Genomic DNA, 17,029 nt, shown 5'->3' with positions numbered 1-17,029 from the left:
TTAAAAATTAAATTCTACAGGGTAAAAACTTATAATCAAAACTTTGCAAATATGGTATATATTACCAAAAAGTGAATTACTAGGATTCTGGCATCTAATTCAGATCCTCCTCCTGAGCAATGGTGATATACAATCTCAGCTTTTTGAACTACAAAACTCAAAGCCAACCAGTTATTCTCCCTACCTCATACTAATAGATATACAGTAGATATACAATATTAGTATATTTTAATAACAAACACATAAATGTAAATGTGAAAAACAAATATACTTGAGATTGAGAATTCACATTACAAAAGTATTCTCAGTAGGATTTCTTTAATTAAGAAGTCCCCACAGTGCATTTTAAATAAAATAAAATTGACAGAAACTTGGTTTAGATGCACATTTTAGGAAGCATGCTCTTTTTATTAAGCAAGTCAGCAAAATGCTCATTTCCAACATATAAAGCTGAAAAAAACTGAAGACAAGTTATAGCCTGTTCTCATTGCCTCACCTTAGTCAACTCCTTGATTTCCAAGATATCATTCTGTCCTCCACCATCAAGAATTCTCTGTCTTTCTCGCCTGACATCTTCATCCTCATCATTCAAAGGAGGAAGCTTTGCATTTACAGGTCTAGGAGAAAAAATTTAAGAAAAATCAACCTTTCAAGCTGTTTTTCAAGACAAAGATCCACTTTCTAAAGCAGTCCTATAAAATCTACTCTCCAGTTTCCCTGATCGGCAGTGTTGGGGGCTAGGGGATGCCTACATTAGGACATAGGACAATCAGTTTAATCGCCTGCTTTGAGTTCAATTCAATCCAACCACTGCTGAGGAGCATATCCCTGTGCTCCTCTTCTGTGACCCTCAACCAGGCACTCCATGAATTCTGAGGGAAACTCACCTGGGCCTGATGAAGAATCTGTACTGGATCAGAACAGTGATGAGGAAGAACACTACCCCTTCCACAGCCATGGCGAAGAGGTTTCGTCCCACCAAGTCCCAAGACAGTGGTGAGACAAAGCGATTCTCCCCTGGCAGACAGAATGCAGAGATCCAGTCAGAATGGAGGCACCTAAGACCCCAAATTCAGGCTCAAATGCACCTGTGTTCCTAGAAACACCAATGGTTATCACCCATGACAAGGAGGAAAAAATAACGGAGTAACCACTTTCCAAATCTGATTTAGGGTAGAGTTTTGGAGAAATATACTGGGACCCAGTGTCAATCAGAACTTCAGAGCCAACGTATATTAGATCTGTAACTTCATCTAAAATATATAATGTTTCCTTTTTAATGAGACATGCCAAAAACCCTTTTTTAAAAAGCAAACAATCCAGGGTAATTCTTAGGTTATTTAGCAAATTATAAGTTTCGCTTAAGAAAGATTAGAAAAAGTACTTTTAAAAAGATGCCCCTTTCAGTAGCATATCATGTAACCTAGTGACTCAATTAAACCACCTGGTTTTATGTAAATATTCCCTAAATTCCTTATACATCTCCTTTGTACCTCCAAGTTGGAAAAACTTGGAAAGGTTCAAAAAAGTCCCTCTTCTATATCTATTAAATAACATGGCCATCTAACTACATGAGCCAGTGGATAAAGAATCATAACGTGGCCACAGGAGAAATATTTTTAAAGACTTTGAAGGTAGAAAGAGCTGCAATAAATTACCTTTTTATAGACTATGTAAAAGGTAATATATGGCCATATCTGCAGGTCCGTGATTTTCCTAAGAGTCAGAGCCAAAGTGTGCATCTTTCTTCTGATTCTCTGGCCTGTATCTAATTCTCAAAGCTGTGGTTTGACTTTCCCAGTGACTCTGACAAACCCAACCAGTGGCATTAGGCACTGGGTCCACACTAAATACTAAAGCCAGTATTTTCCCTAGTTCCAAAACTGCCCTCTCACTTTTCTCAGTGCTATCAGAGGCACAGACAAACGGTTGTGTCACAAGGCCCAAGCCAAAACCAGCCACGTTGTGATGAGCCTTATCAGTGGTGAGAAGTCCTGTGCCCTGGTACCAGCCTCTTTCCAAAACAAAGACCAGAGCACCAAGGTCCCTGCAAACTGCTATCTCTGTCGAAGCATCCTCCAGTCACTGCTGTCACTCACCAAACCTTTCCAAGGCATCAGCCATGGCCTGGTTTTTCACCATGTCAATGAGCCCACGTCCCAGGCAAAAATGTGGGAAGATCAAGAACACGGACTTCAGGATATCATTGATGTTATTCAGCTTCTAAAACAATAAGACAGAGAGAGTGAGAGACTGAATGTCATTTATAGTTCAGGCTAAAATTTTATCAAAGTCTGAAATATGGGATAGAAAAAAATTGGATTCCCTGGGGTCAAAGTGAACCTTTGCATTCAGATAGCAGCAGCCATAGCTGATGATATATAATGTCATAAAATTTTGGTCTTTAGAATATCTGGAATAATGCTATCAATATGGAGAAATATGAGCAAAGTTTAGAAACATGGTTATGTTTAATCAGAAGCAAATCCATAACAAAATATTTGCTTAGCATTTTAAAAGCAAATTGCTCATTTCTGGATCAATATTTCAGTTTCAGGATTTTGTGGGAATTTTAAAAATTCTTCTCAAATACATCAAGCCAGCAGTGGCCAAATATCTGATAACTGAGTAAGTTGCTACGTGCTGGACGCACAGTGCTAGGGCACAGGAGAGGCAAAGGTTAATAAGAAACAGTCTCTACTGAGGAAGTTACTACATAATTGGCTATGTGTTGTACTGGAGGCATGAACTGCAGGCTCTGGGAGCATAGGGAAGAGAGAGCACCTCCCATAAGGCAGGTAAGGAAAGCTTCACATTTGAGCTCAGCCTTGAAGGGTAAGTGAGACATCACGAGACTCTGATAGAGTAAGGGTATTTAAAGCCAGGCCTACAGGAGTGTGGCGAGTTTAAGGGACAACTCAGCTGAAGGAGCAACTTACAGTGCCTTGGGAAAGGGTGTGGTGGGAACTGGCCAGAAAGGGTTGTACACCTCTGAAAGGCCGTGTGTGCTAAGTTAAGGCCTCTGGACAAAGGTAATGACAGGAGGAATGGACAGGGAACCTTGTTGAAGAGATCTTGTTGAAGAGTCATTCAGTGTGACAGGAATGGCAAGAGAAACAGTAGGTTCTGAGGAGAAAGGCGATTAGGACATGTCGAGTCTGGGGTGTCTGTCAATTCAATGGAGTCATCCACTAAGCAAGTAAGACTGAGACTAGAGTTCACGGGAACAATCAGGGCTAAAGGCATAGAGCTGAGAGATGACAGCACATGACACTGAGAGGTGGCCGTAAAGCCTTGGGAATGAAGAGCATCCCCAGAGACAGTATCTAAAGTGGAAAGCAGAGATGGCAGAGGACAGAATACTGAAAAAAGCAACATTTAAACAGAAAGGAGTACAAAAGAACATGTCAAAGGAAACTGAAAGGTTTGATCAGAGAAATATAAGGAAAAGGAGAAGAGAGATGCTGTGCAAACAGAGAGAAGAGAGAATCTGAAAAAGGACAGAGTGGTTCGTGGTGTTAACACCACAGACTAGTAGAATAAAACCATGATTAAACACTGTCCTCTGGCACCCAGAGAGCTCATCCCAGCAGGAGGCGCTCTCTCTGCAGAACTCACATTGTTGGTGAAGAGCTCCAGCACAAAAGTGGCCACACTGCCATTGATCCCGATGAAGAGGTTCACGCTAGTGAGGACCACGTAGGCTGTGCTGGGGATCTTGAACACGAAGGAGGCGGGGTACATGAGAGGTGTGATGGACCACCTGGTGAGGCACAAAGACAAATGTCCACTGGGTGTCCCCTGCCTTCCCTCTGCCATTGGGCACCATATGCCTTAGCCACTGATATCCATGTAGCTTACCCATACAGCAAAAGCAGAAGGGCTAGCACAGGCAGGTTGGTGGAGGACACATAGGACTTCTGCTGGAAGCAGATGAAGATGATAATGACCAGCGTGGCAGGGACCACATAGTTGCACTGAAAGTGAAACAAGGGAATAAAGTTCACCCCTACGTCAAAGACACAACCCAGCACAAGCCTTCACCACCATCGGACAAGAAAGGGCAGAAAAACATATTGGAGAATAACTTCCAATTAATGAAGCCACATAAACTATTAATCAAAACACTGGACAATACATTTTGACAAGCATTTTACCCTTGGCCGATTTTATAAACTACATGCCCTTTCTGTCTTTCCAACAGCTAAGGCAAGGTGTCACGCTCAGTAAACTTACTGAACGATGGATTCCCAGTCACAGTAATTTCAATTTCACAGGCAGCAAATAAGCTTCCATTATTCTTCCTGAAGATGATCATGTCTGTTTCATCATTAATGCTATAATTATAGTCTGCCCAAGTTCAATCTCACATGTAATCTGTTTATGAGGTAAGCACTTACAACATGAATGTCAGATTGTTTCATCACACTGAAAATCATTTTAAAGTCTATCCTGACAGTGTATCAAGCATTAAAATGCAGAAATTAAGACTTGACCACAGGATAATTATGAGAATTCACAGCTGGCAGAGCAAAGCACAGGCAGTGAGGTGACTGGGTTTGTCGGCTGTTAGAAGAATTTGCAGCTTCAGTCTGCATGGCTCTGCCTCAGACATGCTTATAGCAAACCTCAGAGGCTCTAAAGCAGGGAGGGACATATAATACACAGGAAGATACATGATGGTCCTGAGTTCAAGGACTTGATCTTTCATCTCTGAATCTCCCCAAGCCTGGTACAGTCAGACACATAGTGAGCACTCAGTGTGTGTTTACTGAATGAAGTAATTATTGGATCAAGATAAAAACAAAAACAAATGGATATTAAACAACATGCAGTTTAACAGGGATAAATATAAAGTTTGGGTTCAAAAAAGTCCATTGCATTAGTATATAATAAAAGAGACCCCATCAACAATCATTCCTGTGAAATGGAAATTTCAGTTCACTACCAAGTTGCCAACAAGAGAGTGCTACTTCCAAAACACAATCCCCTTGGGCTGAGTAATAGAAGTATGGGATTAAGGTTCACTCTCTCTAGACTCGTAACCATTCAGATCACAGCCTGAACACAAGGTTAATTCTGGGCTTTGCTTTTCAAAAGGGACATTAGCAATATGGAGCGTGGCCATAGAGAGGTGATCAGATCAGAAGAGTGACAGGTCTGAGAGGCTTCCTATAATCAGCACAGACATCATCACCATCATCATCACTCACATTTGTACAGTGCTTTAGAGATTACAGAGTGTGTTATGTATCATCTTATCTAGGAAAGATTTAGGTTAAAGGAAAGTTGTCTTCAAATATCTGAGGGGCTGTCCAGTGGGAGAAGAATTAAATTTGCTCCATGTGGCTTACAATTAATGGAATTCACAGGGAGATATATTTCAACCCTACTTTACAAAAATTAGAACTTAAGAACTCTTTGAAGTCCTCCAAATTGGTCCAAAGAGAAACAATATATGATAGCTGGCATAAAAACATGTTTGCAATGGATGGATAAGCTTCTGGCAAAATGTAGAGAGTTTTCAAATGACAGATGGATTTCCTAGTAAGACAAAAGAATGCTCTGACTCTGGAGATTAAAAATCTATCGGACAAGTTAGAGGCACTGGAGTTTTGACTCAGAGTCTTCCACTCAATGTTTCTTTGAAAGTTTTCACTTAGGAAATTAGGTGTTGGTGGTACTAATTGCAGTCAGTGTGGAGAGATTTCTTCTCTGGTGTGAGATCAGCTCTACACTTAACACCGTGTTTGGTGACATGAATGTGTACAACCATCTCTGCCTTTTCATTTTTCATTTGTCTTTAGACTAGCTAGAACACTTCCTGGTGATAACCAGGAGCTCTTTCATCCAATCCCCAGCCCTGACAGAGATTTATGAAGCAGCAGCAGACCGGTGTTCTTACCATGTCCCAGACAAAATTGGAGAGCCAGTAGATGACGGGCTTCACTCCACTGATGAACTGCAGGTGCTTCGCTTTGCTGACCCGCTCTTGGATCAGGAACACAACAAAGCTGGCCGGGACGAAGGACATTGCAAAGATGACACAGATGGACACGAGGACATCCACTGATGTGGTCATCCTGAAAAAGAAAGGCAGTGAGGATATGAGTGGCCACTGATGCAGTTGAGGACTCAATCAGGAGGACGGACACACACACACACACACACACACACACACACACACACACACGAAGCACAGCCCGGGGAAAAAAATAGGCTCACCAAATAGATTTTATTCAGGGTTAAAGATAATTATTTTCAAGTCAGAAAAAAAAAAAACCTGACAATTTAAATGCAAAACTGATTCCACTGAGGTCAAAAAGAGTCCACCGCCATAAAGAAACTATTACAGGAAGTCTAAGAGTGGCCTAATGGCATCACTTTGTTCCGCTCTTCTTGACCTTCCAAGAGCAGTAAGTTGTAAATTTTCACACATAAAAAACTAGTGTAGCTTGAAAACTAAATAAAGCAGAAATATTAGTGTGAAACTCTTCAAACAATTTCTGGCTGTAAATAAGTTTGAAAACAACAGCGTGTGGCATATCAATCTAACACACACAAAAATTCTATCAGATTCTTATTATAAGAAAAATGGTCTTATAAGTCCATTAAACAGGTTTAATATAAACTATTTACATATATAAATTTTATATGAGCTTGGTATAAAGATCCCAGTGACATATATTGATATTCTGTATGAGTTAAGCAGAAATAACTACTGTGCCATGCTCCATATCAGAAAAAGGATCTAACGTGTGTTGAATATCAACCATGTGCCAAGTGCTGGACTTAGCAATTTACATGAATTGCCTCATTTAACAGCATATATCCGGAAAGTTTAGAAATCAGATTCAAACCCAGATCTCTATGATTCCAAAGGCTATCCACTCTAAATGAGGTCACATTGGCTTTAACTTCACTCTCTCTCTCTCTCTCACACACACACACGCGTGCGCATACTCTCTCTCTCTTCAGGAATTAAAAGCACAAGCTGATAAAGGCATGTTTCACCAAGTTTAAAAACAGTGGTTTCAAAACAAATGAAACAGATTTTTTATTAAACATCGTGTGAATGGTGAGTTAAAATATTTTAGGACTTTATTAACAATGTTAACTTACTTTATATGAATTCACTAAATGTGATGGTTTTTACATATCAGAGTCATTTATCTTCTGCAGTTTAACTCCTGTCAGCCACTTCATAACCTGATCATTTTTTGTCTCGAGCCTGGACCAACCCAGACATCCCACAATGTAACTCTTTCCCCAACGGTTACTCTACAACCAGCTTCATACTTCCTTCCCTGCTCCATGATTCCGCCAAACACCCTCTCCTCTCCCCACCTGATCCATCCAGATCCAGCTACACTTACAGAGCCACCTCCGAGAGCTGCTGCTTGGTGAGGTTCAGGGGGTGATTGAAAGCGGTAATCCCATACCGGCTGGGGTTCTCTCCCTTCTGCAGGTTGGCCCGGAGAATGGCATTGTTGATGACATTCAAGAAAGAGCTGATGGCATGCCAGCCCTTGTTATTGAACCACACCTGAAATAAAACATGCCAGGTACAAGGTGATGCTCCCAAACCCAGCTTCCAGAGGTAAGTGCACACAAAAACACACACATGTAAACTTCAGAAATTCCAGTCACACACCAGGACAAAACATTATGGTCAGAGAACACGGCAAAGTAACAACAGCAGCCAGGGTACTGAGCACAGACCATGTGGCCAGGCACTGTGCTGACTACCTCGTATCTTTAACTCATTTAATCCTCACTGAAGCTTTGAGAGAGCCATGATCACTGTCTCTATTTTATAGATTAGGAAACTGAGTCTTAGATAGGTTAAGTAACTTGGTCAAGGCCACATGGTCCACCTGGTGGGTCTGGCAGCAAAGCAAATTCTTTTAATCATTATAATGTACAGCCTCGCCAGTAAAATTACTAGTCTGTTCTTCTCTGTCATAAATACCCCTATGAAAGTTATCACAAGCTGAAAGTACTTCAGGGAACATAAGGATTATTGTTCATCAAGAAGCTACTGGAACAGGGGGCTTTACCTTGACGTTATTTTTCGTGTCCAGTCCTGTCATGAACCTTCCCAAGCTGCTGAGAAATCGATCTGCAGAACTGTCCTGTGAAAAACAGAAACTGGCCTTAGGTGGGATGGTTCACAAGGCAAGGACAACAGGAGGTCTGGAGTCTGGACAACAGGATAACCTTGTAGAGGGCAATACCACCACTGCCTCGTTCACTGAGGCGAAATTTGAAGCCACTGAATAACCGGCTCACTGAGAAACAAGGAACAAGAAATCTAAAGCACTGACGTTGCCATGAGCCACAAGTCTTGGAGGAATCATGGGAAAACCCTGTGACTCAAAGTCCTAAGACACAGAGGTCTGGCTATAACTGGGTGATGAGGATTCTTCACAGTGTTCCCCTGGCATCATGCTAAGACCCAAAACTACGCTCAACGTGTGGATGTGTCAGACTCGTGGGGTCTGTGCCTCAAGAGCAGAGACACAGAGCCTAGGACTATCACTGCTGTCCATGATCCTAGAGTCCACATCATCTGACCTCAATTATCACTGCAAAATGGGAAACTTGAGATACAGAGAAATGAAGTGAGGGCTTCTCAGGTCCTAAAGCCAGCTGCCAGCTTAAGGAAAATGATCCATTTCCCATTTAACCAGTAATTGTTTTAGAAAAGTATGCTTATGCCCAGTTTATTTACCTACTGGCTAAATTTATAAACTTAAGTTATTCTGAGAGATTTTAAACCTCTGAATTTGTTTTTGATCTACACTTTCAGATATTTCAGTCTTGACTGGCACAAGATTACTAAGTGCCAGTGATGGCTTTGTATTCAAAATTCTTAACAATAAGCTGCTGGGTGATCTGATTTACCGGCCAACTACTCTCATGTACCAGTGACTCTCAGCCCATTTTCTGACAGGTCTTGGGATGGATACTGTACCTTGGCCAGCTTCAAGTGTTTCTTTATTTGCTTTATGGCGTCATTAACTTCTTGACTTGGAGGAAGTGATTGAGAATTACTGGCGCCCAGGGAAAACCCGCCATACCTAAAACAACAGCTTAATATTAAAACACAGACACTGTGGTGCACAATATCCTTCAGCAGCAGACAGCACTTAAGTGTGTACATGCTTCATATAGATGAATTGCTTATTCAAAGTAGGACCAAAGTTAGACTCAGAGAAAGTTACACCTTGGCCTCCTCTAAGGGATTCTGGCAATCTCTTAACTCTATGATTCCTGCTTGGGGGCTCATAGAAACTAAACGGGAAAGGGGAGGGGCCTGCGCCTGATTATAGACAGACCAAGATATCTGAGACGTTGAGGAAAGAATGGTCGTTCATCTCACAGCTGTTCCTCCAACCTTGTGGGCTCAGCCCTGAACTTGGGACTCTAGGCAAGCAGATGTGGAGTCAGGACGAGCAGTGAGGGACACTGACCAGAGAGGCTAAGGAGGGCTTACAAAACAGGCTAGGCTCTTTCCTGGCATGAGTGCCACCATAGGGGGCCCAGTTTGCTCTACTCAGAGTTCTGTGGGTCCTGGCCCTTGGAGAAAAGGCCAAGAGGAAAAGTGGGAAGCAGTGACAGGGCTAAGTTCTGAGGCAGCCATGTAAGGTATCTCATTTTCCAAGAGGTATGAATGGACTTCAAGTATTCTTCCTCTCTTCTTCCCCAGTCCCATCTGTTCCTTCAAAACCCAGAAGGATAAATGGATTTAAATACAGTGAAAACAGATGGTTTTGATGCCTCTTATTTCATCTAAGACCTTCTTAGTCTGATTCCAAAGGCCTGAAAAATTGTCCTCAAGTCCCTAAGACCCCTGGGGATCTGATTTAGGGGCAAAGTGTAACTAGCACAGGCATTCCCCACACAACACTGTGCTTCCTATTAAATCCCCAGATACCCACAAGCAACTTCTGAATCTCCTCAAGGAAATCAGCATGCCAAGCTTTCAAAGGCCTCTGAAGTGGCAGGTGGGAACCAAGCAGAAATACCACGGGCAAAACAACCCCCAGACCAACAACCTCCCGGGATCCGTGACACCTGCATCAAAAGCATCCTCTTGAACTGCAGGAGTCAAAGAAACTAAAGAAAGTGCAGGAAGAGGTCCACTTACCTAAACTCATTCACCCAGATCTTGTTCTTTAAGCTGAAGAAGCCAAAGACAAAGAAACCAAAAATCAGTTCAAAGAAACAGTGATCCCATTCCTGATGACACAAAAGGATGAGCTATCTACCTGAGGATACAACAAAGGGGCAGAAATGATCCAGTGATCAGGGTGGTGACGTAGGGTTGTGCCCATAGAAAGGAGCCCTAATCAGCATGTCCTGTCTTCTCTCCATCTTACAACCTTATTATTTATATGAAAATCATGCCTTGCATTAAACCGATTCAAAAACCACCTTATAGACAAAGAAGGGACCAAACTAGAAGCTTTTTAAATTCAAAGTAATACTTCAATTATGGATGACATATGGAGAGGTTACGTCTCTTTCTTGGAAACTCACAGTAACTGGCATTCAAGCATACCCGTGTCATTTAAAGTCACTGAGAACTCCTAACCAAGAGGCCCAACTAACCAAGATGATGAGAAGGAAACCACAACAGATATTTCCTAAGCATCAGCTAAGGACTCAGCACTGTGCTGCGATGCCCCAGGAAGCTACATGACTCTTTCAAGGCTCCACAGCCAAGGCAGGCTCCTGAGTCAGCCCAGGGCTCCCTTTATACGCCACATATTATCATGCATTCCATCCATGAGAGGTACTGTACATGTATCAGTTCATTTAATTCTCACAACAAACTAGTAAGAGCAACATTATCATCACATTTTATACAACCCAGGCTTTAAAACGGTAACTTGCTGTCCCTGGTCAAACAGCTAGTAAGGGGCAGAATTCGAATTTGAATCCAGATTTACTTTCATTCTGGAACCAGGCAGCCTCAATCTTGAGGCTGACAACTGAGTGTTCATGATACCTTTCATCATCTCTTCTAGTTTGAAAGAATATCCTAACTTCCAAAAGAGAAAATCAGGCCAAAATTTGATGTTTCTCCCACTACTCAGTCTACGATTTTTAGGCCTTTAATTCCTTGATCAGTAATGACAAAGCAAGGGCCAAGTTTAGTAAATAATGACCTTTTGGCTATGATCTGCACATAGGTCTTCACCAGATAATCCGAAATGTTTCTTCCCGTCAGGTTCTGAAGGATGTCCGCAGTGTTCTGTTTTCTCTGTTATCACAGAAAAACCAAGCACATGTGTCTTTATGGACCAGAATTGGGGTGGAAAACAAAATAAAGACAACAGTGACATATGTCCCTCAAACATGGACCACAGTGTGACCAGACCCTGCTCAAAGAGCCCAGGCACCACCATCAGCCAACCACCAAGACCTGGTCCATTCTGCCCTCAGCACTGGCCACTCACTTATGCCAAGCCAAGGTCTTCCCCAGGAAACTATTCTGAACTACTAAACAATAGACAGTAAAATATGATGCTTTATAGTCACAAAATGTTTTTAGGGAGCAGCATCATTGGCTATGCCTAGTGAATTCTTTTGTTCCTTTTGTTCATTGGAGTTACGCTGATTATATACTGACATACAATAGATTGGCTATCATTTGAAAGAGAAGTAACCAAGACCTCTTCAAGTTCTCACACCCGTTTAAAGTTGCTTGTCCTCACCCTGCAACCTGGATGCTGATAAAGCAGCAGAGAGATATCAGAAGCAGGCCTCTTCCTGAAATCCATCTCAGAAAAAATGGCTCAGCACTACTTCCCACACTCAGAGTCTCAGAGGATGTCAGAGTTGAGGAGACCCGCAGAAGTTTTATGGGCCAGCCTCCTTAATTTGAAGATGAGAAAAGAGGCACAGGGACTCAGAGTGGCCTATACAAGGTCACCAGCTCATCTGTGGCAGAACCAGGGATGAAGCTGGACCTGTCACAGCCTGTCCTGTGATACCACCACTGTGGGAGAGGCCACAGTGTCTCTTCCACAGCCCATTGATCCAGAGTGTTGTGTTCTGCCTTAAACACAAACAAATCAGTAACTAGGCTGACTTTTCAAAATAGAGAAACAGGCTAAGCTCCCTCAGATATGGGAAGAATGTGGTCCAGGCCCCCTCCCCTCAAACTCACATGCTTTTCCCTATGACAAGAATTAACATCAAGCCTGAAAGAGACCCACCTGAATGATACGTCATCCACTCCTTCTTGCCAAACAGAAGCTCCCAGCCCACCCTGCACCCCCACCTGCTCAGTCACAGAGGAAAGAGACTCACTTGTGGAGGAGGCAGTCCCCCAGCCCCCAGGGGACACACGGGCAGCATCTTTTTGATTTTGTCACTGCTACACTGGCAGGCAGGTGAGGGGTTCTCCATCGTCCAGTTCCCATTTTGGAAGAGGTCCATGATGGTGTGAGGAACTTGGGCTGTGGTCCACTCCTCCTCCCCTACTGAGCAGGGCATGCCTCTGCAAAGGGGGGACATTAAGGTTAGCATCACCCGAGAGGGCCTTTCCTATTACCTCAGGAGCACAGGACCAATCAATGACAACTGCAAGCATGCATCTACCCCATCACCATTTGATTGCTGTATCTCCTCATAGCCTTGTAAGCTGCAAACTCATTTTACAGATAAGGATGAAGGAATGCAAAGAGGCCCTAAATGCTCATTTGCTGAACTGAAGTCAACCCAATCCACCAGCATGTGGTCAATGCCCATGTGTTCAGGCAACAAATATTCATTGAGCACGTACTATGTGCCGGACACTGTGCTGCATATTTGAGAGTTTGGGGTGAACAAGACAAAGTCCCTGCCTTCGTGGAGTTTGTGTTTCCAAGGAAGAGTTAGACATCAATTCAATAATGTAATCTCAGATGGCCAAAAATTAAGCAAAATAAAGAGGGGGTAACTGGTGAGAAAGGACCACCTCAAGAGGTGATATTTCTGCCAAAACATAAACGATGAGAGAGGAGAAGCCAGGTCGAGATTTGGGGGAAAAGAACATTACAAGCAGAAGCAAGAGCAAGTGCAGGTACAAAGGCCCTGAGTTTTCTTTTCTTGAGTAATCAGAGGGAGGCAGTGTGGCTGGAATGTGATGAGCTGTGAGGAAGATCAAGGGGAGACGAGGAGAAGGAGACAGGAGCCAGATAACACAGGCCTGGGGAGGAGTCTGGATTTTACGTTCAATGTGCTGAAAATCTGGTGGAGAATGGTGAGATTCACTTTATGTTTCAAAACAAGTAGAGAATTGGGGGGTGTGAGTGAGGGTGAGAGTGCTTGGGACATGAAGAGCTAGGTTGTTTACAAGCTCCCCAGGTGACAAAAGACAAAGCCCTTATGCCTGACTTGAGCTCTGGATTACCGTGAGGCCATCAACAACAATTGGCCCTCTCGGGGCTTATTTTCTCCACTAGTAAAATAAAAGTATAAAATGACTTGTTTCAACAAGTCATGTTTCAATATTTCTAGTGTTCCTTCCAGTTCCAAAATTCTACAATTTAAAGCAGAGCCACAGTCTTTATCTTATTCTCGTATCAAATGGAACAGTTTTGGGGGTTGCTCTCTAGTTCTCCCTTTAAAGCACCCAAACTAAATAGAAAAAGTCAAACTAAGACCCAGGGCCCTCTTGAAGCTCGCACTCTAAAACCTGCAAAAAATGAGTGGCTGAGACAAAATTAAATGCCACAAGGAAATGTCCCAGCCAAACTTCCCTTAGTTCTACTACTACTTTTTTTTTTTTTGAGGAAGATTAGCCCCAAGCTAACATCCATGCACATCTTCCTCCATTTTTCTATGCTGGACGCCTACCACAGCATGGCTTGATGAGCAGTGCGTGCGTCCGCACCGAGGATCTGAGTCACCAAAGTGGAACATGCAAATTTAACTGCTGCGCCACTGGGCAGGCCCCACTACTACTTTTGAAAAGCCTAAAAGTTGCTAGAGTGGGGCCTATACATCAGACTGCTCCCAGCACACCTTCAGCGGTGCTCTGCCTCAAAGCTGAGAGCCCTGTGATGTCAGGGGCAGCACCCCATTTGTCTCTGTAGGCTAGTTCTCAATCCAGACCCGGCTCCGACAGACCCTTCAAGGGCTGGCATCAACCTATGAGTCCATAGTATTCAGCTGGCATGTAATGAATCCACCTAACTCTACCCCTCATCTCATCTCATTCTTCTATCTCGCCTTCAGGTGGAATCTAATCAAAAGTCTTGCGAGGGGCCGGCCCCATGGCTGAGTGGTTGGGTTCGTGCACTCTGCTTCAGCGGCCTGGGTTTCACTGGTTCAGATCCTGGGCGTGGATCTGGCACTGCTCATGAAGCCATGCTGAGGTGGCGTCCCACACAGCACAACCAGAATGACCTACAACTAGAATATACAACTATGTACTGGGGGGCTTTGGGGAGAAGAAGAAGGGGGAAAAAAAGACGACTGGCAACAGATGTTAGCTCAGGTGCCAATCTTTAAAAAAAAACTCTTGTGAAATCCAGATAGGATGTCCCTGTGTCCTTCTCCAGCTTCGTCATCTTGTTCTTTAGGAACTGACATCGGCTGCTAGGATTTACTACCCATTAAGTATTAAGTACTAACAAACGTTTAGTAAGAATCCAATTATTAAGACCTAACAAGTACATAGTAGCTATCCATTTAGAAATCTGTTCTAGAACCTTGCACACACAGGCATGGCAATCACTCGTCTGTCACTTGCAGGGTCAGTATTTCCCTTTAAATCTGGAATTCAAGTTAGCCCTTCTGCAATCTTCCTACACCTTTTTGCACTCTCGATAATTCCTCAGAGTTTGTGGTTAAGGATCTCAACTGCAAATTCTACCTGAGCTTGGAAACTTGAACCCACGTCTGCCATCCTTCGGCTCTCTCAGAAGCTCCTCCCGTCTCTTCATTGTCTTTACTCACAAACATCTCTGGACACACTTAAGAGTCATATGGGTATTTCACTGAACTTATTTATATACTGACTACTTTTTTAAAAAAGGATTTAAGGAAAGAATGATAAAACATGCCACTCTAAAACAAGAAAATGTCCATTTTTATAAAAATTATTACATCCTCTTTTCAGGTTGTTAAAGTGAAGAAGCTGATAAGCAAAACTGCAAATTAGATAATCATGGCAGCTCATCTCTGCACTTAGGTACAGGAGTTGGGGGGAAGGAGAAAAGGGAAAAGCATTTATCAGTAAGTATAAAGAGCTATTAAATTAAATATTAATTTCTAAAGCAGTAAACAAGTCTGTAGTGATTTTCTTTGCGGGATGATAGACGACTCTCCTGGTCTGCTATGTGTGTTCCTAGATGGTTTGATTAGGTATTAGATAGGTTTGATTAGATAAGTAATATTGATTAGATATTAGCTTTTTTAAAATAAAAAATGATTCAAAGGGCAAATGATGGAGGTCACAGTGTGGCATGCAGCTGATAAATGCAGTCAGTGTTATCACAGATCACATCAGGTGGCAAGCAGAAGCAGCCAGCCATAGAGGGTCTAAAGTGGCACTTACGGGATTGGGTTTCCTTCCATACATCGGGTCCCGAAGCCAGGGTCTCTGGTGAGGGCATTCAAGAGTTCCTGGGTGCTCACATCCTCAGGAGCATCATTACTGTGGGTACATGAGAGGCAGCCAGCTCAGCAATTCATTAAAACCAGGGAGAATTTTCCACCTCCCCATTCTTAAGTTAAACTACTTTTTTAATCAAGTATTTTCTGTGTGCCAAGCTCTTAAGAGCGACACGAATAAAACACAGAACCAACCCATAAGGAGCTGAGACTCTGGCCATATATTTGTTATCAAGGTAACATACAGGACTCCAAAGTAGAGCTTGTGTAAGTAAGTTACATGTATGGAGGTGTTCATGTGTGTATGCACACACATACATATACACAGTTACATATGTATTTTAATATGAAGTAAAATTCATTAAGGATCAGTATTTCAAAAGTACTTTCATAATTTTCCATTAGGCAGAGACAACCAGGATTTTCTAGGAAAGGGGAGGCAGATTTTATTGGATGAGTGTTTGCATGGACAACTAGAAAACACAAACAATACTGGGCATGGATTACAAAAACTTCATCAGCCCATGTTCCACAGCCCTAGGCAACACAGGGTCAGCTGCTGGGAAAGGAAAGAAGACAGTAAACGTGAACCAAATAGGAGGGAACATGGAGTTAGAGAATAGAGACCAATTCACATGCTTACGTATTTTTTTTCTTGTATTTTTTTTTAAGCTTCCCTTTTCACATCACTGACATACTTCCCCCATCTAAAGGTCTATAAATACTAGAGGACTAAAGAAAACTCCTGGTTAAAGAAATGGAGAAACTCGTTTATCCTTTTTTTGGTACAGTGGATTGATAGAGAGTAGCTGGTATGTTCATTTAAAGAACAAACACTAGCCAGTATCTACAACCTAAGAGAATAGATAATAAATGCATGAATTGTACTGTGCAGAAAACAAGAACCTGGAATTACAATGCTCTTATGGTGTATGGAAGGCCTGTAATTAAACTACAAAATTAAACATAGCTGTAAATATCCAAAGCTAGCCCTAGTGTACTGGTCTAGTAGTTAAGATTCGGTGCTCTCACAGTCACAGCCCGGGTTCATTTCCTGAACCACACCACCCATCTGTCATTTGTCATATTGTGGTGGCTGTGTGTTGCTGTGATGCTGACAGTTATGCCACCAGTATTTCAAATACCAGCAGGGTCACCCACGGTGGACAGGTTTCAGTGGAGCTTCCACACTCAGACAGACTAAGAAGAAGGACCTGGCCACCCACTTCTGAAAAAACTGGCCATGAAAACCCTTTGAACAGCAAGAGAGCATTGTCTGATAGAGCACTGGAAGGGGAGAGGATGGCGCAAAAAGACCAGGCAGGGTTCCGCTCTGCTGTCCACAGGAAGGCCAGGAGTCTGAATCCACTCAGCACTAACAGCAAAATAAAAATCCAAATATATTACATAGCTC

The 17,029-nt window shown here is 42.6% G+C and overlaps 1 protein-coding gene across 4 annotated transcripts in view; it reads right to left on the bottom strand.

Annotated features, from left to right (window-relative positions):
- Positions 1-17,029, bottom strand: part of ABCA1 (ATP binding cassette subfamily A member 1) — a 131,751-nt gene that overhangs the window by 10,732 nt on the left and 103,990 nt on the right. For all 4 annotated transcript variants that reach the window (XM_014840064.3, XM_070519100.1, XM_070519098.1 and 1 more), the window contains exons 30-42: positions 15,560-15,658; positions 12,325-12,514; positions 11,178-11,272; positions 10,154-10,186; positions 8,978-9,083; positions 8,061-8,135; positions 7,377-7,546; positions 5,906-6,083; positions 3,862-3,977; positions 3,619-3,763; positions 2,100-2,223; positions 888-1,017; positions 497-617 (exon numbers count right to left, since the gene is read on the bottom strand). In XM_014840064.3, the coding sequence (XP_014695550.1) occupies positions 497-617; positions 888-1,017; positions 2,100-2,223; positions 3,619-3,763; positions 3,862-3,977; positions 5,906-6,083; positions 7,377-7,546; positions 8,061-8,135; positions 8,978-9,083; positions 10,154-10,186; positions 11,178-11,272; positions 12,325-12,514; positions 15,560-15,658 (1,582 nt within the window). The remainder of the gene's footprint in view (positions 1-496; positions 618-887; positions 1,018-2,099; positions 2,224-3,618; positions 3,764-3,861; positions 3,978-5,905; positions 6,084-7,376; positions 7,547-8,060; positions 8,136-8,977; positions 9,084-10,153; positions 10,187-11,177; positions 11,273-12,324; positions 12,515-15,559; positions 15,659-17,029) is intronic.

The sequence above is a fragment of the Equus asinus genome, chromosome 10 (assembly GCF_041296235.1).
Source record: "Equus asinus isolate D_3611 breed Donkey chromosome 10, EquAss-T2T_v2, whole genome shotgun sequence".
Classification (NCBI taxonomy): domain Eukaryota; kingdom Metazoa; phylum Chordata; class Mammalia; order Perissodactyla; family Equidae; genus Equus; species Equus asinus.
This window is presented reverse-complemented; position numbering and strand designations above follow the sequence as displayed.